This window comes from Molothrus ater, chromosome 3 (assembly GCF_012460135.2).
Source record: "Molothrus ater isolate BHLD 08-10-18 breed brown headed cowbird chromosome 3, BPBGC_Mater_1.1, whole genome shotgun sequence".
NCBI lineage: Eukaryota > Metazoa > Chordata > Aves > Passeriformes > Icteridae > Molothrus > Molothrus ater.
This window is the reverse complement of record NC_050480.2, coordinates 35,257,468-35,282,361: the sequence shown is the minus strand read 5'-3', so window position 1 is coordinate 35,282,361 and position 24,894 is coordinate 35,257,468. Positions and strand designations below refer to the sequence as shown.

Here is a 24,894-nt window from a genome sequence, read left to right as displayed (position 1 = left end):
GTTTTTGCTGGTGTGCATCTGGTTTTTATAGTTGGATTTTTTTTTTTTTTTTGCATAATTGATCTGATAATTTCCTAGCATCAGATATTTCAGTTCTTCTCATATCTGTCAAATCTGTAATTTAGTTTAAGTGCAGTGAAAATGTGTTTCTTAAATAGCCTAAATCCTTTAGGAAAATGATGCTGTAAATATTGATGTAGTATGAACTGAGAGAGTTTTATAAAGTTACATTGTCTCCAAGTGGTCTTTAAACCTTTCAGACTCCTCTCATGGAAAGTTATACTTGCAAAAAGAAAAAGGCATTTTTCTGTTTTTCTTGGTTGAGCAAAACTGGAATAGATTACTGTGTTCTAGGTGGAAAACTTTGGTTTTCAGCGTCAGGTTAGCATATGGTGAAACATCCTAAGTGTCTTTATTGGTGAACATTTTTAATTAACTTTGTATATCTGTCCTACTTAAAATGTAGCCCTTCTTTTTCTTTTGAGGGTCTTGGTTTATGGCAATTTTATTGCATCAGAGATAAGTAACTTGGCACTGTTTGAACAACAAGTTGCAAATATAACTTGGCCTTTATTGCCGTTTCAGTAGACACAGAAACTTTATTTGCTAATTTTAGAATGGTCTGTGTAAAATTCCCCAAGGAAGACCACGTGAATTGCCTGAGACTTTTGGTTCATCTTAATTTAATGCTAAAAGAAATAAGACAGTACAAATACCAAGCTGTAACTAAAACTGTTATCAGTAAACAGTTTTCTGAGAAAGTAAGTATTGGTCAGTAACCTACTCATGTATTTGGCTTAACAAGGCTGGTGAACCTTGTCAGGTCCTCATTTCTACATTTCTTAGTTTAAAAGTGGCAAAAACTGAAGTAGATGAGGGATCCTTATGTTTTAGTTTTAAATGCTGAGAAATGCTTGGATACCTGAAAAAGTTCTTTGGAATAATTTCAGAGTGCTCAGAATCCAAGCTTTGCAGACAATAAACTAGAAATAAAAATACTCTGAAATGTGAAAACAAAAGTTCATTTTATCTGAGTGACCTGTTCTGTGTGGGCCTGTAGATGAACTCATCCAGATGTTCTTTTCCTATTTGAAAAAAGTTCGCTATATGCTCACTACTATTGAGTGTTTTTGAAAATAACCCAGTGATAAAGAAGTTAAATTAAGGATTGCAGTGAGGAAAGACTGCATTTTTTCTGGTCTTAGCCAGGAATATGTTTCCCTTTAGTGCAGTCACATAGGGCAGGATTGCAAAAGCATTGGAGCAAAAATGGCATGCATGATATTCGTATCCTAGCTTGTAAACAGGAGGTAATAACAAAATCACTTATCTTTTATTTGTTTCACTTGATGCCCAAGTCAGTTCAGAGTGGTCATGCATGCCTGAATACAAGGAGTAGCTGATCGTGGATGTAGGAGTGAGGAACTGGAGTGTGCCAATTGCCTCTGCAAATGCTTGTGTGGTCAAGTCTGGTTCACTCCTCTTTCTGTTACTGAAGCCAAATCTAAAAATCTCCTCCAGATTTTTTCTCCCTTGTCTTGCCATAGCCCAAGTGATTCATTGAGCCTGTGAACTCCCATTGTCTGTTCAAATGTGGGCCATGAGTCTGTTTATCAGTCCTGCTGCTGACTGCTGTCGCTGCATTTCTGCCCTTCTTGTACAGCAAGTGGAAAGGAATTTGAGCATTTGCAATTTAGACTCCAGCTCATAATATGTGATTATTTTGTGACATGCCATTGCAGTGTTGCTTATAGAATTACATAATAGAATTAAAAGCTGCACTCTCTTTGTGCTTGTGTTGGTGTATGTGGCATGGGCTCTTGGGTCGAAAAAAAAGTTAATGTTCACCGCTTAAGTACGTGTACCACAGAAATGACTGGTGACAAAATTTTTGCTTATGAAGAATGATTAAATAAGCTGACTATACATTGCTTGGCAACTGTTTTGGTGCTTAAACTTGCTAGAACACTGAAAGGCAGCACTGAAGAGAGGATAAAAGAAGGACTGGCTATCTGAACAGAGATCTATGTAGTCAAACACTTCAAACTGCAGAAAAACAAGTCTTCCTGTTTTTGAGATGCCTACCTTAGAGTAATCAAGGTACTGCCAGGTATAAATTGTGAATAAATTCTGGATCATTTATTAGGAGTTTTTTAGTCTTACTGAATTTGTTCTTCAAACAGTGTTTTCTCTTTGAAAACATTGTTTGAAAAAGACAAAGAACGTAAGAAAATGGCATTTTCATCCATAGTTTTTTTACTGTAAACTAAATCTTTGATTTCTTTTAGATGTTTTTTCTGGGTTTGTATCTGATGCTAGTTTTAGGACATCTCTGAAAAGTCCAACAAAAATAAGGTGTCAGTAGCAGATTGTGCTCTGCATTGGTCTCATGAGGTGCTATCATCCAGTGAGAGCATGTGAGGGATAAATGGGATGAAGTACCTTCTGTGTGAAGGTGAAGTTAAATATGCCTTGGTGCCTGCCAGTCGTTTCAGCCTGTGGCCCCACTTGAGTTTTGTTATCTTAAGTGGCTGCAGGAATTACAAAAGCTTCCCAGCCTCTCTTGGCACAGAGTGCGAGTAGGTGTGCGTAGTGATGTGAAGTATGGTGCCTCTTAAAATTGTTCCCTACTTGTACTAGACCATTGATATTTCCCTTCCCCCTTTCCTCTCTTCTCACCCCTGGGGCATGCCTACACTTATTTACAAATATACTTAAATATATAGTGCTTCAGTGAGCCAGCTATAATCTAAAATACTGAGTACCCTGGCAGCCTGCAGAATCCTTCTGGCAGATCTTGGTAGACCGGTTAGCACAACTGTTCCAGATTGATTCATCTCTATAATGTATTTAGTTCTTTTAGCTATCTGCATATTTTTTGCAATACTTTCCCTGCAGTTTCCCCCCCACCCTTTTGTCCTCTTTCTCTCAGCCTCTGAAGACCTGGTTGCTGAATTATGGAAGCATTATGTAGAGAATTGTGTGTCTTAGTAGCTCTTTGTCAAATGATGTCTGTTTACCTTTGAATGCCCATAAATTTGAAGTGAGGTTTACTTTAAAATATTATGATAGATATTTTAGAGAAAAATAGAAAGGCTTTTTATAATTTTTGAGTCTTATGAATTAAAAAAAATAAATTGCCTTTTAACTTAAAATAGCTGTAAAAAAGAAATTGATAGAAGTTGATACTAAATGTGCACCAGTTGTTTAGCAGTCATAGTATGTTTATTTTTTAAAATTTCCTGTTAAAGAGGAGAATATTTTATCTCCTGCTGTTAGGTAGTGTCAAGGTATAAGCCTAAAAAGATGTCTAAATATCATATATTTTAAACATGCTTGTTGCTGATTCATGGAATTATAAATTTCAGTGTACATTTTAAACATTGGTAAAATCTGGACTTACTAAGATGTGATTTCATGATTTAATTATGCTGTTATGGCTGCTAAGCCAGTATTAGGAAGTCAACAACATTTACAGAAAGAATTGTTTCTAGCCCAGTGCTACCTCAAACATTGTATCACCTTTTTGTCTGCTTCAAAGTAAGGTGACATTAGAGTCCTTTGGGGAATTTTGTAGAACAGTAGTGTTGTTGTCTTTGAAAATTTTTTTAATGTAAGAATGAATGTTATTTTTAAAACCTCTTAATAAAGAAGTGGACTAGTTAAGGTAGCTACAGTGCTGTAATGTAGACTGGATGTGTATGACACTTTTAGGTTATGTTGCAGTTGGTCATACAAAAAAATTCTGTGAGATGAAGTGGAAAAAAAAAAAAACAACCCGGACTCAACAATTGCAGCTGAAATAGACGGTTCCAGGCATGTCTTTTTCCAGTGTTCTCTGGTTTTGTGGTGGCTATTTTTGTTTGGTTCGATTTTGGCTTTTTTGTTGGTTTTGTTTTCTCCTTCTCTCTTGATCTTAATGTCACAGTTGAGTTGCAATACAGTAACTTGTAGCACTTAGCCTGGAATAAACTCGAGGCGGATCCTGCCTTGATTCTTGCCGTGGAGCCAGCGGGGCCGGGTGCTTTATGGAGATGATGAGCCCCACCCGTAAGGCAAGAACAATACGAGGTTTTGCGGGATCCCCATAGGCAATTTTGAGGTGTGCAAAGACTGGCTTACAACTTGATGCATTTTAACCTTATTACCTAGAAGGTCAGTTGTCACAGAACCTGTTTGTTGGGAATATTTGCGAATTCTTGAAATTTTTGGCAAACTTTCCCAGGAGTGGCCAAAACACAAGTGTAGAGCAGTGTTGCAGATTACTCAAAGTGGAAGGGAATCTCTTTTGCTCCTCTTCTTCCTCAGGTGTAGCTCAGACTCCAGATATGACTTGGCTTAAAGCTGTAGCCATGGGAAGTCACCTGTGGTGTCTCAGTCTATCGGTAAAATTCTGTCATTTATGCCTGAAATATGAGAAAACTGTAGTTGTGCAGTTTAGTTACAGTTTTCATCATGTTTCAACCCTGACCTCCTGCACATTAAATTTTTGCACAGACATTTAGACAGATATTGTCCATGTATTTTAATTGGAAATAGTGATCCTACAGTTGCCACTGCATTGTTCTAGAGACTGCAAAAATACTGCTACTTGTTATAATTTGTCATTTTAGATATTTCAACTCATTGTACTTGTTTATTCAGTTTGCATTTATCTGCAAAGTGTTTATTTTATGGTATGAACATTTAGATTCCTTTGCATATTTTTGGTGAATTGCCAAAAGAATGAAAATTTAAAGAATGAAATCTGCTTAAAACATTTGAACTGTTAGTACATTATTGTTAATATAAAATTTCAGTTATTATTTTAATACTGTCCTTCCGTGCCATATAAGCAAATCTGAATATCGGCATTGAGAATTTCTCAAGTAACATTTAAGCTTGCATGTATAACTGATTTTTATTGTCCGTGGAGGCTGATGTAATTGTAATTACTCAGTACATGTACAAATGAGGGATAAGGGTTGCTAACATCTTGTGGAAAAAAAAGGGAATATTTCTCTAAGTTATAAAAATGACCAAATGTAAGTATTCTCATTTCCAGAGCCAGAATTCTTCAAAAACAGTGAGTATTAGGCATAAGGATGCTACTCTGAAGAAAAGCATGAACAAACTATGCTAGAAACCATGCAGCCTCCAAGGAGAGAGCAAAATTATTCTCAGTTTCTGGAAGTACCAGTAAAAGTTCCTATCTGTAAATTATATATTTATTAACCTTGAAGGATCCTAGCAATAAGCTTGTGTAGGGCTGGAGATTCGTCTGTTGTTGCTGTGTGTATTTTAAGTAAGAAACACAAGTACTTCTTGAAAATCCAGGAAAAAGAAAAGTTCTAAGACATCATTAAGAGTATGGAGGTATTACTGACAACAAAAGATGTCCACATGAAGGAGATGTCATATGGTAATTCTCAATCATATCCATTTATGTCTCTCTGTCTTACAAAAGGAAGACTGTTAAAACTACTGAGAAGTTGCATTTTTTAATTTAGTTTAGGCTGCTACCAGTGGAAGATGACTTTAGCCTCAACTGTTAGAACAGAAATGCTGCTTTGACCTTTGTAGTGTAGCAGTGTGTGAGCTGCGTTGTTTGCCAGCCTTCTGAGTAAAAATGCTTCATTCCAGTGTGTTCAGTCAGTTCATTCTTGGCTAGAAATTGCTTGCAGACAGCAGGTCACATAATAGATCACTTCAGCTTGTGTCCTGATGGCATTGGATGATCTTTTTCATTCCAGCCAAATACATATTTACGCCATGATTTCTGTTTTTAAAAGTACGTTTTGATGTTCTCTCCCTTTTGACGGGAAGAGCATGTGTCAGTTCTGCTGGGCCTGTGTGGAGATAGGGAGGGAGAATCTGTGTGTCTGTGCAGTTACTGCAAACTAAGTTACATGTGCCTGAGATACTCCTCTTGGGAGGGATGCTGACCTTGTTGAGCTGGGATGCTTCTCGCTGTTACATTCCTTAGGGTAGGAAATGCTGACTCCAGCATCAGCATTTATTTCTCCTGTGCCTTTCTTTAAACCTGAGCATAAAATTGACATTAGAATTCAATTGTAGTTGATTCCAGAGTGAGAGATCTTTCTTTTGATTCAGCTGACTTCTTTTTTCTGGAATTCTAATGTGTTTCCCCTGTTGAAGGAGAAGAGTGACTTAGTTGGAGAGCAGCCAGTGTTTTTCTCTTGTCATAAACTGGCTGATCTAGTTGGTGACTGGCAGTTAAGGATCCTTCAGGTGTCTGTCAAGCTATTTACTGACTGTACTTGAGCAATAAAATTATGTCAGCTGGTGTGATATTTTAGAGCAGCTGCTATTGCTGGCCACCAACAAATGGGCTCTTGGTGTAAGATTCATCTTTCCTGGTCACCAAAATTCAACTGAGTTAGTTGTGTGCCTTCCCTTTATAGTTGTTGGAGAGAAAATGACATTTAGAGACTCTGTTTTTTCTCACCTTGGGGTAAAAATCTGCAGTCAGATTCTTTGGAAGCAGCTATCTCCATTAACTGAAATATCTGGGGACTGCTTGCAAGGTTGTAACAGGTGAAGATAGGATATTCCTGCTCATTTTTAATCCCACTTTCCTGAGCATTTATTTAAATGCAAGGGTTATAGGTTGTCATACTCAACAGCTGATGGCGTAGACCAGTTGCCATTTATCCTGTCTGTGCTTCTCAAGACACAGATGAGGTGCCTGGTGACTTGGCTGTAGAGGTGCAGAAAGCTTCTGATCCTGGAAATGGCAGGTGAGGCTGAGGCATGAAGTGGTGACTGCCTGCAAGTATTTTTGCCTCAAAGTGTATGTGTGAGTTGAGCAAGCATAAGAACTTGCCTCTTGATTTGAGCATTAGGTAGAAAACCAGGGAGTTCTTCCTTTGTGATTAGGAATTAATATCTTGTGTTTGTCATAATTATCTATTTAAAGGAGATTTTTCACAGGCAACTAAATACTTGTGCTGGAAGTTGATAGAGGTTAGCTGTCTATTTTCTACGTCACTTTTATTTACTTGTGTACCATTTCTCTTCTTGTCTCCCTCACCGAAATACCTTTCCCTGTTTTCCTTTTTCTTCCTCTCTTAATTACAGTATTTCTGGAGACCTTTCCTTAACCTATTTTAGTAAGTATCATAATTAACACTTAACCCTGTATTACAAAGAGGGGTTGATTTTTTTGTTCTTATTTTAGCTGAACATGGTTTACATCAGGTTTTTTTTACTAGTGTCATGTATCTGACATGTATCTATAGAATTATACCCTAATTATACACTACTTCAGTTAGTGAGAAAAATACTTTATCATCTTCTCTTGCTTATTGTTGGTGAATACTTTTCTCTGCTGAAGGCTTTTTGTATGCTTATTTTATCCATTCCTTATCCTTTATTGAATGTTTATCCATATCCAAGAGAGAAAACAAACCCTGTCAAACAAACCAAAATTGCTTTATTTCTTATCTTTTTTTTTTTTTTTGATCTGTAGTGAGCATGCTGTTTAGAAGGCTTATCTCTGCAGTGGTTTTTGTAAGTGTTTAATGTTTATGAAGCATAGTAAGCCAACGCCTTTTGAACTCTACAAATGAATATTAAATTAACTTTGGAAGACACACACACACTTAAGAGCTAAGCTGAATAATTTTGAGCAATCGGATTCTAAATTGAACACTTGCTTTTGCAGGCCCAGATCGCCTTTCTTCAAGGTGAAAGGAAAGGACAAGAAAATCTGAAGAAGGATCTAGTGCGAAGAATCAAAATGCTGGAATATGCGCTCAAACAGGAAAGGTATGCTGCTTTTGTGATGAGTATGTGATGAAGAAATGCTGAAGGCAGAAACTTTATTTTTGCCTTTGTATTTGACAAAACCAAGCAATGTTTTTTCTGTCTCTACTAAGTTCTATTGACGAATTTTACTGTACTAAATAAAACCACTAGTCTAAATGTCTGCATTATGATGAGAGCAACAGCTAAAACAGTATGACTTGAAAAACATGCTAACAAAACCCATAGCTGATCAATAATGAATGCTTTCCCTTGGTAAAATTCCACTGAACTGTATAGATTATACTCCAGAATTAAAGTGTATTTTCATTTTGTTCAGCGTAATAACTTTGTTTATTAATACGTGTCAAGTGAAATCTTGAATAACTGTCTTCAGTCTAATAATTACTAGTTTTTAATCTTGCTAAGTTTTTAGCCTTTTCAGTATGAGAGACTATACAAGAATATCTTCTGGAGGTTAATTGTGTGATTGCAAAAGTGTTTATGTTTACCAGTTAATCAATGTCTATTTCTTTGTTCATGGACATTTTAGTACAAGTCCTGAGTTTGCCATTTTATTCTTATGTATACTTTCCTGTTATTCTAACCTTTCTAAGCTGAGGCAAGCAGAAATTCAGAAATCTCTCCATTCAACCGATTTATTTCAGGCCAAGTTTAGTTTACATTCTTTTAATTAGTGAAATGTCTTTTAAAATTCTTGAATAAAGAGTATACTTATGGTACTGCTGCAAAGCAGTCATTGCTTACATTATCATTTTCCTGTTAGATAATTCCTGTTTCTCTTCAATAAAAGAAGCCTCTGAAATAGTTTGTTTAGTAGAAATAAGAGTTAAAATACGCACATATGCAAATGAGGAATAGAACATCACTGGTAGATAATTTTAAAAGGACACCAATAGTTACATTACTGTATTGTATGGGCTATTTTAGCACAAGATGTGTCTTCTACCATCCAGTTTGTCTCTTTCTGGTAGCAACCAGTTAATCCACTAGCATGGGGATGCAGCCAGGGTTCTGGCCAGCAGTAGCCCCCAGACTCCAGTGTATTTTCTTCTGCTTTGGGGAGTTCTTGGAGGAATCCTTAAGGTAGATACTCTTTTTGCCTGGGCTTCATTATGGTACCAATATTACATCAAAGAGCACAGAAAAATACAAAATGTATGCATAATGGAGTTTGCAGTTTATGGCTGTGGAAAGGCTTACATTTGAAGCATAATTACAGAGCTTAGTGTCATTGGTTCAGCTAAAAATATACTCTAAGTTATATATATATTCTGTGAAGATTTCTTGTATTTCAAAACTGGTGGAGCTATTCCTGATTACGTAAAAGTACCTCTAACACTCCATGTTCATAACCCACAGAAGTTAGCAATTTAAAATCATCAAACAATGTAAATACATTTTTGTGTACTATCAGAGAAACTTTGTAACATTAAAAAAACAAAAATCAAACTTCCATATGGATGGTGAAAATGTCTGTCAGTTTTAGAGTGTAAAATCCACCTAAATTATAACATTTAAAACTTAATGCAGCAGTCCCTGTCAGGATTAGGAAAAAAACACTTGTGGCTTCTTATTACAGTTTTGACACCAGTATCTTTTATGTTGCATGTTTTTCTGCAGTGTGTGGCATTAGCCTCGGTTACTCAGGTCAGTAGGCTACAGTCAGCTGATCTGATCCAGTGTGACAGTTCCAGTACGGGTGGTTCTGTAAGCAGATGTGATACTTGTGACTGGTGTGTGTGCTGGAGACAGCTATTTATGAGTTTGTAGTTTTAAACTGCAGTTTTATTTGCCAGTTTCTAAAGAAATAGTCTTGTATTTCTGCTGGAATTATCTCCCAGCAAGTGTTCTTGCTTGATACTTCAAAGAACGGCAACATACTGAGCTTGGAAGCACTGCTCCCTTTCCCAGCATTTTCCTAAATCAGCTGTCAGCCTGGTCAGGCAGTAATCAGGATGCTGGCATTTTCCATTGGGTTCTTAGAGCTGGAAAATGAGATCCTCCAAGGTAGGAGGAAGACATTCCTATCAAGTTTGGGGAAGGTTGGTGCGCTGTGAGAGGGCAGGAAATCATTCCTGTATTCCTTCATTTCAGCTCTGGCTGTGTGTAGTATTTCAGATCTTTCTCAGCTGGACGAAATAAATTATGAGTAACAGAACAGAATATGAAATTGTGGACCAGGGTACTCCATGTTCATAATGCCCTCAGGAAACCGTGTAAAAGAAATGAGAAACATTTGTTTTTGCAGGTACATGCTTCTATGAGCTGTTATTTATAGTGGCTGCTCTGCATTTCTTTTATCAACCTAATAGTTTCAAATTTTACTGTAAATTAACAACTTTGGGACCACTGTTGATGTTCTCTATTTCATGTCATGTCATTTTAGCGTGGGTAAGGTAGAAAATAACTTTTACTACTGATGGTCATGTTTTTCTGGCAAATTTAGTTTAATGTTAAGTCTTTATGTCAGTAATTGTGAGGTTATCTTCTTACTGTGTGTATAGCAAGGCAGGTTATTTCTGCTGAAGAGTCTTAGTAGGTGAAGTAGCAAGGAGCTTAGAAGGAGCTAGTGCATAGTTAAGTGCTAGCATTTTTCAATAGGAGTTTTGATGTAGTTTTGCCAGCATCCAGTAGATTGCAGTGTGAGGCTGTTCAGAGTTGAGGATTACTTTTTATGACTTTATCAATACTTGCTCCACCACCAGTAAGTTTCACTGGTGCCTCTGGATTTTCAGGAGCTAGCTGAAACGTAGTCCTGTTTCTCTCAAGTACATGTCCTATTTCGGCTAGTCTAGCGCACTTCCTGTCTTAACATATTTCAACCAAAGAGCTGGACTCCTGAGCCATGTCTCTAGAAACAGTTGATTTAATTTTGTGTTGTTTTCTGCACTGATGTGTCTGATCAGTGTAAGGCTGGCGCCTTCTCCCCTGGGTAGAATATCTTGCCGTGCTGTTCCTGGCAGTCGTTCTTGTTTATGTCTCTTGATTTGGCGGCAGCTCCCAGATCTTCTACGGATGTTTTGGCAGGCTCCCTCAGCACAGCTGGATCAGGTCTGGCGACAGATATTTCCAAGAAATAGTGGCTTTTTTTGACTGGAATCAAATTTGTTTCTGTGTGAAGTATTCAGAAAAGTTTCACTGCACTCAGTCTTAGGAAACGTGGATGAAAGCTTTTAGCATTTTCCTAAGCAATTCTTGTGTGGCAGCCATGTTGAATGTTTCCAAGCACTAAATAGAAGACACATAGTTTAATGAAAATACTTCTAATCAAAAGAGGAGAATTGTGTAATGAAGGGCAGAAGTCAGAGCAGTGGTAATAGTCATGCTTATCTGTAAGGGCATCTACCCAGGAGCATAGTTTCACAGTGCTAAAATAGCTTTCATTCAAATAACTGCAAGGCTAGTCTTCAGCTAGAAAATACCTTCTATTAAGTTGTATCCTTCAGGTAGTCATTTTCAAGTAATTTTTCTGTCTCTGCATACTGTTAATAATTCATATGTAATTTTCAGAAATGGAAGGTAAATCATTGAAGTTGAACAAGTTTCAGATAATAAATATTTGTTTCTTTTTCTCCCCTGCCACCAAACCACTGTCCTTTTTTTTGACCAGATGATAAAAAGGTTGAAGAAACTTTCATTTTCTTTGTACTTTTTTTACGCAAAATATACTTTATCTCTTTTTCGTGATGGTAGTATCACACTACTGGGATGTGTGAGCTAGAGTTCAAGGTGAGCTGCAGAAGGCCATTTTAAAGCTGTTAATAAATGGACCCTATGATTTCTGCAAAAGTGAAAAAATTAAGCATTACAGGTGGACAGCAGATATTCTGTCATTGTAAAAACAGATTAAATTAAAATGTGCTAATAGAATAAGTGATATTTTGAATTTGTGTAGAAAAGAATTAGAGGTTATTTTGTGAAGAGTTTCATACCCTTTGATTGCAATATGTGTAACTGAAGGGTCAAGATTCCCTTCTAGTCCTGGAGTCTGAGTCATGGTGTTCAGCTCTTTTCTTAGTGCACTTTAGAAAGAAGATTGTCTTTCATACCTGTGACATTTTCAGCTGTATCATAAAAAAAAGCATGTAATAATAAATGTCATACTGCCTGAAGAAATGTGGAAGATATGTCCTAGATAACCTATTAGCGGTCTATATTGATTTTATGGGAGTTTTCGGTAATATTTTTCTGAACTTTAGAAGCTGACCTCAACTGAAGATGAGTTCAGTGTGTCACATACTCTGGCATGATACTCATGCTTCTGTTTCGAGTGTGTGTCCTGCTCAGAGACCTGAATTTATACCAATTGAATTTAATTCAGGTTTGATTGTAGCACTGGGGTTTTTTTATCATTTTGTGCAGTCAGAACTCTATAACTTTGTTTTTAACTTTTCCAGCAATATTGGAAATAAGGATTACTTTTTGGGGCTTTTCATCTCTTCAGTTGCCTCTTTGTTAGAACACTGTTCTTCTGCCTTTTCTCTAGTGCTGCTGGTCTCTGCCTGCAATATACAAAGTTAGGTCCTCTGAAAGATGAAATCTTAATCCAGTTTGGCCCTAAAATAAGTTTAAAGTGCCAATGGTGTGCAAGACCATGTAATCTACATTATCCTCTTGAAGTAAAGAATATCAACAAAAGCTTTAAAAGCTGTTGTGTTACGAGGTGGAACCAGTTAGAAAATCTTGGATACTAACCGTTTAAAATGGATTTTAAATGAATAATCTCATTTTGTTGAAATGATTTTATAATACTTTTGATGAGTGGGGAAAACTTCAGTAAGAAAAAAGACTATAACTGTTGATTTAAGAGGGAAGTGAATTAAAAAGTGAGCAAACATGGATTTAGGAGATTGAAATAAATATACTGAGAAGTTTAAAAAACTGCAGTCTGAATCTTTGAAAGATGGATTTTGGAGAACATGAGATCTGAGGAACAGGAAAGGTCCAAAGAATGATCCTTGCAGTGAACCTAGCAAACATTTTACTTAGGCTGGAAATGATTAACAAAACTTGATAAGAAAATTAGTAAACGCATCGAGCATAGTGGAACTTTGTATAAAACCCACGAACTAAAAGCAAATGTCAACTGCTGCAAAACTAACTTCTCCCTGAATTCTTTGAAGGAATGAAGTAGAACACAACATATGTCACTAATCCAGATTAGAGCAGAGTATTAATATTTGTTCACTTCTGTTAAGTCAGATCAAAATAGATTACATATTAAGGTCTCTTGATTTCACGACTGCATAAAAAATTGTATTGTTTGAAGTTGGTGACAGAGTGGAGGACTTCTAAATTCTTCATTAATCATTGCTTTTCATTAGAGGAGGTGGGGGAAGAGTATATATAGCATCAATATTTAACAATAATGAAATGCAGTTGTTTTACTAGGGTAACATGTAAGAAATGGATAGTTGGAAAAGGAAAGATAAATATTTTGATTGAGCATTCAGCCTTGATTTTGTTCTACTCTTGGTTATTCTTTTTTGTACTGACCAAAATGTTTAACTTCCATCTATTGCTTCTAATACATTTCAAGCACATCCTTTCTCTTTTCCTTGTTGATTGCTGCTCAGCTGAGTTAGAGCTTAGTGCTCTGGCTCTTGAGAGTTAGTTCCTTTGTCTGTCGATGTTGCTATGCCTAAGAGGCACTTCTTCACTCTTCACTTACCCTTCTCAGTCAGAATTAAATATTTATTATAATTAAAATGCAGCTGGATTAGTAAGAAGCTATTACTGTTGAAATTGAAATGTAAGAACTATGAAGCGTTCTTCAGCACTATTTTGTTAGAAGTAATGGGCTTTCTTGATGAAATAGGAAAAGGCAAAAGAAAACAGTAATATAATGAAGATGTTTAAGAAGCAATCTAGAGGTGTAGGTAACTTGGAAACATTTTCTGCAGCTGTTCTTGATATAGTCATGCGATTTTAGTGAAAACTTGCCTCATACAATTACAAAGTGTCAAACCCATTAATTTTTTTTAAAATAAATTTTAAGTGGAAGAGCTCCCTTGTGCCTAGTGGAGCTAATGAAACTTCTTTTCATGTTGGTGCATATGAGAGGTTTATTTTTTTGTCTTTTTCAGCCTTTTTCTTGCTACCCTACACTTCACTTTGTAGATTTATGTTTGAGCTGCATTTACATGCGTACTGTTTGATTGTTCCACTACTCCCAGGCTGCACACACAGCATTTCCTGAGTTCTTAGCCTTTTGTTTAGGGTAGGAACTGGTGTCAGTGCCACTCTTCTACCCAGTTGTAAATGTATAAAACTTGCAGTTTTGTACTTATAAAGTTATGGTGAGTGTCAGAGAAGGAGGGAACAGATTGCAAAACTAGAAAAGGCTCACTTTGCCTCACTTTCTCTACTGCAGTGTTATAAGACTGCTGTAAGGAATCTTGAATAATTTACATGTGCATGTGTAATACTGTTCTACTGTGGTGTTATTTTGTGTATTTCAAAGTCTGTACATACTGAGTCTTTAGGATGAAGCTTCTCAAATTAAAAAGCATTTCTGTTTTTTGTTTGTTGCTATTCTTGTTCATTGTATGGCATGCTTTGTGGGGCTTATTATATTTGCCCCAAAATATAATAAGCTTTTGAAAGCTTAATAATTTTGGAAGAAGTCTCCATTTTTGCACTTGGTCAAGTGGCAGACCTAGCAGCTTTGAGAGAAAGTGGTGTGGGTGAGCTGTCATTGCCAAGTCTCATTTAGAATAGTTTTGGCTGAGGGCCTGCTGCTGTTGGGAGAGCACAGCATTTCGAAGAATAAAACTAAAGTTTGCTTAATGGAGTGACAATATGAGATATGAAGTAGATGGCACTGAACTGACATGGGTAGTAAAAATGTTTCATAAATGTTGGCTAAAAAGGAAAGACTGGGGGGTTGGGAAGGGAAGCAGAAGAGTTGCTTGTGTCCACAGGGAAGGAACCTTTTCTGTAGCAAGAACATTTTGTAAAATCTGCAGTCAACTGCTCTGTGTGTTTCCTCAGTATTCACTATGCAATTACATGTAACCCTAAGGAAAAAAAGATTTCAATAAAATTACCTATCTGAAGTCATGGTAAAATTACTTGGTTTGCTTTATTCCCAGCCTAGAAGAAAGGAGTGGCTTTTCAATTGAAAACAGATGCCATTTATGTGTTTAGAGATCTCCTTTAAATGTAGTAATAGATTTAAAAATTTTTTTTGTTTGGTTTCCTTGCAGGGCTAAATACCACAAATTAAAATATGGCACAGAATTGAATCAGGGAGATATGAAGCCACCGAACTATGATTCTGGTAAGAATTTAACGAGAGTGAGTTTATTACTGGCATAAAAGCTTAACTGTGTTATGTGCAAATGCTGAATTGATAGTATTGATAAAATAAGTCTCTTAATGGAGCAGTAAGAATAGAGATTATTATTCCAGCCTGTATTTTATTCTTGTACAATTAAAAATATATTCTGGTGCTCTAAGAGTCTATTAATAAATCGAGTTAGTTTAGATTTAAAAAAAAAATCCAAACCCGAATGAGCAGACTGCTCTTGGAGAGAGTAGTTTTTCTGTCCCTTAGTGATGTGTATGGATATTTTAGAACAGGATGATACTAGATTCACAGCAATAGAATCCTTTTGTCTCTGGATAATTCTTCTGAATGAAATACATAGTTCATAATTTTTTGGTTCAATTACCTTAGTGGTATTCCAGGAAAAAAATAATTAAAGTGCAATTTATACGTAAGTGAGAGTTTTTGAACGGGAGATTTCAAATGGTCATTGGAGATGCATTTAGTTATTTCAGTTTTTTGCCTTGGTCTCTGGAAAGCTGATTTGTTTTCATCTCCTACTTCACACAAATAGATTTAAGCACTGAATTGGGGAAATAAGAATTTAAGTTACTTCCTTTTATCCCTCTATCTCCCTATCCTTTCCTCTGGGGGAAAAAATATTAAAAAAAGATAGAGAGATCTGGCTAATGGTCAAGGCATTGAAAAAATAGGTAATGTTTTTTGTGTCTCAGTCTCCTTATGCTTCTACTACAACAAAATTGGAACAACCTATATGTAAAGGCAGAGCATAGAATGTCTGCAAATCTCATCTTTGTCACTTGGTTTATGGAGGGGATGATCTAGCTGACTGTCATGGTGATTTCTTACCTCACTGGGTTTAGAAGGTCATGAAAAGACCCCCAAACATACAAAAAATCCTACCCCATACCAGCTAGCAGAGCTTTACACCAGGCTTTTCTTGTCCAAGTTTTTAATGAGTTTTTTAGAAATTTTATTTCATGCAATTATCAGCTTTATTTCCATAACTGAAGAAATATTGAATTTGGTGCTACTAAATGGAAGACCTCAGTCTCTTTCTGGACCTTTAGAAAACTTTGTCCTGTCATACCACAGCCCTAGACAACCATGGGGATTTTTTGTAATTTCTCAGGATGCATCTACAGCACATTGCTGCAGTTTCCAGCTGAGGAATGTAGTGTGAGGCCTGGCTTGCCCAGCAGAGTCTAGACTGTGCATTAATTCTGCAAAGTCAACAATATGGAAATACTTCAGTTAAAATTCCATCATTCTCATTTATCCCATTGTGTTCTATATACAGCTATCAGAAATGTGTGTTTTCATTCTATATCAAATCTGGACTGATGACTTAAAATAGAAACTTTGTTCTAATGCTATTTTGAAGTTGTCTTTGATTGATACTTATGTTGTGTGTTGATATGTTCCCCTTGCCCTGTCCCTGTTTTTCCTGCCCAGTCACGAAAAAAAGTCAAAATGTTGGTAGTAGTTCTTCTACATGGATCCTTGTTGTTTCCTTTATGATCTCTTGGTGAGTCTGTAACACAATTTTAGAAGAAAGATTTCAATCTCCTGGTAAAGGGATACTTTAAAAATAAAATTATTTATACAATTTATCCCTGTATACTGTATATACTATATCTTCTGCTATAATTTTCTCGTAATGCAAGTCTCTTCACTCTTATCTGTTAACCACTGCTACTGCTAGCAGTCATCACTTTTGAGGAGACTCAGCACAAGAGAATTCTTGCCTCTGGATATACTTAACAGTGCCTTCAGAAGAGTGGATTTTGCTTTCAAAAAGAATTTTCAGGCAGATTTACCTCAGTCATGTTTTAATAATTATAGACTGAGCTTTAGTAGTTGTGCATTGGATCCAGCTGTGTCCAGTTGTCATTGGAAGATGATTGTGCATTTGATTATTTCCTGTGGTTGCTATTAAATAGATTTGTGAATATGAGATGTCTAAAATTCATATGTCTCTCCTTGCATGTGAATTCTGATTAGTATTTAATAGCTTCTTTGGGTAGGTGGTGGGGCTTTTTTGTGTAGTATTAATTGAGTTGTTTAAAGGTAAGTGACTTCCTGATGAGAATAATAGCTTTCACACATCACATATCAAGTTACTCATAGGAGTATACCACAGGTTTTTCTGGTTCTTAAGTCTTGTTTACACAGGAAGTTTGTTCATCCTTCAGTGTTTGGACCACAAAGTTTTAAAGTTTTATAGAGGCTTTCATAGATAATAAACCAAGGCATTTTATCTTGGGAAGCATATGCATCTCCTTGAGGAGAGGAAAAAACCCACCATCTTGTGCTGTGAAGCTATATATGGAATAAATGTGTAGCTGTTGGTTGCCAGTATTCTGATAGTTTTCTTAAAAGAACAGCCACATAGCCACATGATATTTTTTATTTTTTTTTTTTAGATTTTTCTGGAGTAGTAACTTTTGGTTACAAATTTATGGTTGGGGAAAATGTGCTGAAAATTTTTTAACAACTTTTCAAGTTAAAAAATAGTCCCTATTGTTTATTTGTTTGTTTCTACAAAACTAATGCAAATAGGGATTAAATTGATGCAAGTAGATCTGTTGATTTATATTGAACTGTCAAATATAAAAAAATTGGGAAGTTGTAAACCAATATCGTGCTGCAGTTAGCAGTTAAAGATATTTGTATTCAGACTTAATGTGAGCAGCAGTTATCTTGGGAAGCCAAAGCAAAAATTGGACTGCAGACTGACTGTCATTATGTGCCCCTAAAGGAGTTAGGAACTTGCTCTCATAGAGTAGGAGTGCTTAGGAGTTACGACTAGTGGAACTTGCTTTCAGAGAGTAGGATGTACCTGGAAATCTTTATGTGTATATAGTACTACAATTATGTGCTGTGTGCATTTTTTTCTCCCTTCATTATTTGCACTTTGAATTTTGGTATTAAACCATTCCTAATCATTTTAAGGCAGATCACTTTTTATGTGGATGGGCATCTTGTATGCAAATAGGAAAAAGAAGAAAAATGTAATAAAATAATCTTTTTCAGATGAAGGGAATGAGACAGAGATTCAGCCACCACAGAACAGCCAGCTAATATGGAAACAAGGACGACAGCTGTTAAGACAGTAAGTGTTGAAAAAAGGACTCAAATACTGAATGCAAAGAAAGAATCTGCTAATGAAATATGATGGTGATGGTATTTGATTTTTTGATTTTTTTTTTCAGTTGTATTTTACTGAAAGAAAAGCTAGCGTGATGAAGTGTGTGATGAAGTTCATTGAGCTTCTGCACTACATTTCCTTGGGTTTTAAAAAATTTTAATATTTCATAACTTCAGATGAGAAGCCTTGTCAAGTCACAAACACCTGATCTCATTTACTTTTCTTTCATGGAGTATAATAAGCCAATCTGCTTAGGAGAACAGTGGGTCATGACATTTTGCAATTAAAAAGCAAAAGACACATGTGATTCTGCGAAGAGCTGTGTAAAATAAAAACAGCTGGTGTTGGAGAAGGAAAAGTTTTATTTTGGCTTGTTTAAGTTGCAGAAAAGATTAACATCCAGAAGGTTAGACTAGATGTTTTCTAATTCTCTGTTCATGTCAATGAAACAAATGTCTCTTCATCTAAATTAATTTTTGAATTGTGATCATAGTTAAATTAATTGCCATGATATTTGGTGTGTTTCAGAGGATTAAATGAGAGGGGACTGAGACAGTAAGGATGGTCTGGAACTTATATTAAAAGACCTTTTTCCAAGGAGTTGTACAAAAGTTAAATTCGTTGGATGGCTTGTACAGGCCTCTCTTTTGCAAGAGCTCAAATCTTTGCCTGCATGTTGAATAAATGTAACTAAAGTGGTTTTGACTTGGATCAGTGATTTTGAAGACAAGTCATTCCGTCTCAGCGCAGTTCATGCAAGAGCGACACACTGCTGAATATAGAGTGCATATTACTGACAGACTCTGTTTTGCATAGGTGACTTGTTTGATTTTTCTGTGGCCAATAATCAGTATTTCTCTCCTAATGTGGTTATGTGAATGATATTAAATAATTGGAGGAGAATGTTCTTGGAAGAGAAGTGCACGTCCCTGATTTGTAACAGCTGTCACTGTAAAATAGCATTTCCCTTCTTCAGAGTTGTCTAGAATATTGACAATTTAATCAATTCACTGCTATTAACTCCATGTTCTAGAGGGAAGGACACAAACCAATGTCTACTTTTTCTTTTTTAAATCGTTATTTCCCTCCTGTTTCTCTCAAGGGCAACATGGCATATTGGTCAAAGAGCCAACTTTAAAACTACAGAGCCAGCTTTGGGCTGTGAAGTTTTCATACAATGATTTTTGCTTTTCAGTCTTTATATGAAAGACAAATTTTTGTAGATCCATTGCAGAATAAAGGAAAGGCAAGACAGATTTTATCAAGTCTAGTCCATCATAAATAACAACTCTTACTAATGGCCACAGCTAAAGAATTTAGGTTTTATTCCATTTTCTAGGCTTCTAATAATGTTTACATAAGGAACATATCTGCTGCTTCTTGTATCTAGTTTCCATGTGTCAAATAATAAAAATGCTTGTACATGCAACTGTGGTGATTTTTATAAAGCAGTTGTAAGTATTTTAATTGAAAGTGCTTTTCCATCCATTTTAGTAGATGAATGAATAACGTATTGTATAACCTCTGACTGCTAGGCTCTCTGATTTTTTTTTTCTCAGTGACCGTAGAGGCTGGTACTGCAAGAGGCGATCCCTCTGCAGCTGGTACAGGATGATTTACAAGCATGTTTCACTAGCTCAGCACCGGCGTTTGCTAAGCTTAGGGATTGAGGATGAGTTCAGGGAGAAGTTCAGCCAGTTGCTAAGCTAAGGGATTGAGGATGAGTTCAGGGAGAAGTTCAGGGAGGAATTTCATGTTTTGCAGAAGTGACATGTGCAGAGGAGATTAGCATGAGTTCTCTTCCTTCAGGTATCTACAAGAAGTGGGCTACACCGACACGATATTGGATGTGAAATCAAAACGAGTGCGAGCTTTGTTGGGCCTCTCAAGTGATGCTTCAGAAAAAGAGAGCAGAAATCAAGAACCAATGGTAAATGGCACAGAGGGCCAGATTAAAGAAAACGCAATGATTGGGTAAGCATCAAGATGACTTTGTTCTCATTCTGCATAAATGCACTTAGTGGCATTGAGCAAAATTTTTGTTTACTGAGAAGATTTCAGGATTTTTTTCTAGTTTGAGATTAGAGCGATTCTAACTAATTTTATTATATTAAGCAATAAGTATGGAAGTAATTCTTTAGATTCACATCTTGAAAGCACCGTGATTTTTTTTTTTCAGTTGGATGGCAGCACTAAGTCAAATCAAGCCTCTTTTGAGATATGATTGCTAAGTGTTTAGAAGTCAGTGTTGTTTCAAGTTAATGGTTTGTTTGTATTGCTGGACACTTAACTGTGTAGGTTACAGGCTTTGCTCTTCTGGTCTGTGCTGACTACGACATGATAATCTATATAAGAGAAGGAATTTTTTTGCTAAATCTGAAAAACAAAGTCACTCATTACATTCTGAGTCCTAAAAGTTTATGGTTTTCTACTGACATATGTAAATGTGACTGAAGTGTAAGGTACAAATTTCTGTGTTTTAATATTTCTAATACTATGGAAAGTCAGTCAAAGACGGTAAAAGCTTGTTCTTACTTCTTCTCTTAAGTAATGTTAAAACTTAAGAGGCGTTTTTTCCATTTTCTTCTCTTTTCAGAAGAGTGTTAAAAAAGAGAAAAAATAAGTTAAACTTAACTCTAAAGGCTTCAGAAAAATAATCTGTTTATTCATGTTTAAGATACTGTAGTTGCAAAACTGGAATAATAATGAAAATCATGCAGAATTTTAGGAAGAGGTGATGAGGTAGATGAGTACTGTTTCCAGTAGTAGCACAGCTTTCCTCAGAAATCCTCACTCTTTTTTCCTTTTCTATATTCATGGGGCAAAATTCAAGACCTTTATTTTCTAAGACCTAATACTGTTATATATACATCCTGTCTTCTAAAAAGCATTTGTAAGATTTCATGATACCCTCCTGATAGCTGCAGCAACTTCAGGCCAACAAGTTACATAAGGCCAGAAGTTCATTGTTATGTAATTAAATATAATGCTGTGAGATGGAAAACTTGAATGTGTGAGAAAACCTGCAAGCTACTAAAATATAGTGTGTTGCTACATAGTTGACAAGTCATGTCGTTTATGTACAACAGCTTTGTTTTGAAGAACAAGGAATGCTTGATAGCTTGTAATAACAGTTCTGGTTTGATTTCTGGTGAAGGGGAAGTGTGTAAATAAAGCTTCTCCTCTTACACTTTAAAATTTACTTTAACATAGTTTTTACATAGTTTTGAAGAAGGTGGATGTGTGTATAAGGTAGTTACTTGATGGATGAAATACTGGGACAGTGGTTTTAATAGAGCAGTTTTGGATATATTTGCATTTCTTTCCTATCTGCATTTCTTGGTTTTGGGATAGATCTGACATTAGGTTTAACACTTTGTAGTTTACCCTGTTGCTGAGGATATTCACTGATGGAGAAAAATAATTCCCTTCCATTGTGGCAGTACTAGCTTGTCAGCTGCAAGGCTGGTCAGGCTGTACACTTTGAAAAACTCTTCTTGCTTGTGATGCCTGAGATGTCAGACTGCATTATAGAGCTTAGGGATGTGTTTTGATAAGATAATGAACAAGAAGGGACTCAAGGGCTTTACAGTGGAAAAATTTTCCAGGGTTCTTGTTCAACATAGTCATGTTGAACATGGGTGATTTTGAATTTCTGGATGTCCACTGAGATCTCCCTCACCAGAAGGAAAAAAGTCAGGATTTTATTAGAATTCCATGATCAATATAAGTACAGGACTGCCTCTCAATGCTGTGATTCTTCTGGGTGCTTCAGTCACACTTGCAGACCACCTCTTTCAATTTTTCTTTCAGGAAGCATTCTGTGGCTTGCTTCCTGGCAGAGACTGCCTGTTATTTAACAGCTATTTCATTTTGTGCTACCTCAGTGTTTTTGTGACATCTGGCACTGTTACCTTCTTCCAACTGCATCATTACTTACCTCTGAGATTTCAAAGTGCAGGTTTGTGGTAGATGCAAAATGAGAAATAAGCTCATATTTACCTGTCTCATGTAATGCCAGCATAACTTCAGCCTATATAGAACAGCTTCTCTTTGGAAAGTATAGAATTGAATACATGACACAGGTCTAAGACACATGGATGTTGCTCCTGAACTCAGGATGCTACTCCTGAACTCAACTAAAATTTTTAGTGAGTGTTTGAAACCCTAATTCAACACTTTCCTACCTGGTTGGCAGAACTAGGAGAAATTTAGGTGACTCAGCTAAATTCTGGCTTACTGTTGAGGAAGGTGCATCCTTTGAAACAACCTCACCAGTGCTAGGCCGCTTACTGTGAGGGCAAAAGGACTGGCCCTTCTTTTAGCAGCCTCTTGTTTATCCTTGTGTGCATGGGAAGTGAAAAATGGATTTGGGCTGCAGCAGGCTTTTACAGTTGGAAGAAGTGCAGTGAACTAGTGTCTGCAGTTTGGTGTAGTGGTAGAAGAGGAAAGTTATGGTGAGAAATTGGAAAAACAAGAAACCAAACAAAACCTTAGTGCAATTCCAGGAAGTTTAAGGACATATGTGAGTGTTTGCTGGGACCATGAGACATTGGGACAGCTGCAAACTAAAATGCAGACTGAAGACTCTCAGTGGCTGTATGGGTACAGTGAAACTCTTCATAGGAGAAAGCTTTGCTATCACCAGAGAAGCCTGTGAACTGCTCAAGCCAATGCAGTTTGGCAGATTTTCCTGTTCAAAACATATAATGAACATTGATGTCAAATACTTGCTCACAAGTCTGAGAAGACTGGTCAACCTGAAGATGTTTTAGTTACATGTGAAGAGCAGAGCACTGGGCAGAAGGTAATGCATGAAAATGGATATAGTCTAACAAGGAATACATCTCTGTTGAAGTGAGAAAAGACAGCTCATAGCTGTCATTTTTGATCTGTTTGGTCTTAGAAGAACTGAATAACATGCACCCAGTTGAATCTGTGCATTTTAAGTCTGTGTTTTAAAAAACTGTTTACATGGAGTGAAAAATGTGAGAAGCAGAGTACAGGACTGGTGTAAAGAGAAACCTTGGGGATGGGAAATGATAAAGAGCAATCAATAGGAGTTTGAAAAGAATGTGGGTGAATGTGATGAAGATAATGTACAATAGAGGGGAAAATGGTACCATGAAAAACAAAAGGAGTATGGATTTAATGATGCATTTCCAGAATAGAAAAGTGGAAGGCACACTAGCTTTTAATTTCCTTAAAGATTTCTCCATATAGCAGTGTAAATTGCAGAAAGAACAGATTGGCTCAATTGCCTTCTGTACAACTGAACACTTGTGATAAATTCCAAAGAAAGGAAGGAGATGGTATTTGATGCTTTTACGCTGCCATATGGTTATCTCTTTGAGAGGAGAGGTAGTAATGGCAATAGGAAACAAAACTTCCTTTATGTTTTCATTATTTGTTTGATAGCCAACCAATATTTTCTTAGTGAAATGAAAGTGGTGGAGCATAAAATAAATGAGTATTGCAAAAAATTCCAGGGAAAAAATGAAGAGCTGATCTACTTCTCAACACAGTCTGATTTTAGCACAGTTTTTGTGTTAGTGTATTCATCTGTGCATAGTGCTTTTTGCTGCTATTCAGCCTTCCTCAGAAATACCTCTGTGACTTGCTCTGACTATACTTCTGAGCACAGTGGAAACCCACATGTTGCTTATTTTTTAATATTTTTTGATGCCTTTGATTGTTTTAAAGATAATACCTGGCATTTTTCCTCTGACCTTGGGGATATGTGAAGTGTATACTTCATGGTAGGTAGGGAGGATGTTTTTCCTCTGTTCAGCTTACTACAGCTTTAACAGATTTTTAAGTTGTTGCAGCAGCATTTGTCTATTATATGAGTTTTATCTTGTTGTCTGTCCTGTATACCTATTTCAACAGCTGAGATTTGGACACTCAGTGTTTGGGATGCCAACACTGAGTTGAGCCTTTTTGTGGGAAAGGCTAATGAGAATGTTTGGGGTGATTATTGTGAAGCTGATGCTGTTTGCTTTGGTATGTAGAAGCATATGATGGTTAATGTAGTGCGAATACTTTATACAATAATATTTATTTGAAGCAGAGGATATGTAACTTGAATTCTGCTAGGCTCTAGTTGTTTTAGAAAATTGCTATCCGATCCCTCATAACCTCTCAGTTTAGTTTTGTTTATCCTAAATTATTGCAGTTTCTTCAGAGAAGTTCCCCTTCCTTTGGTACGGTGATGAACACACTACTGTTGTCTGACTCTGTTTTAAGCCAAATCAGTTTCTCTTCATCCTTAGGTGAAGTAGCCTCAGACTTTGTGTTACTAGCTTCTGCATGTTTGGCCAGACTTGAATTCTTACATTGCCTATTTATTTGCTGATGTACAGATCCTCTTGAAAACTTTAGCACTCAAGAAAGACATCATGTGGATTTTGAACGCACCCTGCAAGATTTTGAATCCATAAATGAAATGTTAATATGATAACGTGAGCTAGATATAGTCCTGTTTTCACTTATTTCATGGAATTTAAAAGGGAATCAGTTTTCAATTTCTTCAATCAGCTCACTTGCATTACAAAAGATAAGTACCACTTGGCATGACTGGACTCAAAAATAGATACTAAAATAATAACCTCATAATAATGGTTTAAATTCCTAACACTTGCAGTGAGAGGAATGGGTGCTTTCCCCCAACAAACTGAAACAG

At 36.4% G+C, this 24,894-nt stretch overlaps 1 protein-coding gene across 4 annotated transcripts in view; it reads left to right on the top strand.

Moving 5' to 3' along the window:
- STRN (striatin) overlaps window positions 1-24,894 on the top strand; it is a 69,152-nt gene that overhangs the window by 5,315 nt on the left and 38,943 nt on the right. For all 4 annotated transcript variants that reach the window (XM_036379981.2, XM_036379980.2, XM_036379979.1 and 1 more), the window contains exons 2-5: window positions 7,667-7,770; window positions 14,979-15,052; window positions 18,098-18,176; window positions 20,022-20,186. In XM_036379981.2, coding sequence (XP_036235874.1) covers window positions 7,667-7,770; window positions 14,979-15,052; window positions 18,098-18,176; window positions 20,022-20,186 — 422 coding nt within the window. The remainder of the gene's footprint in view (window positions 1-7,666; window positions 7,771-14,978; window positions 15,053-18,097; window positions 18,177-20,021; window positions 20,187-24,894) is intronic.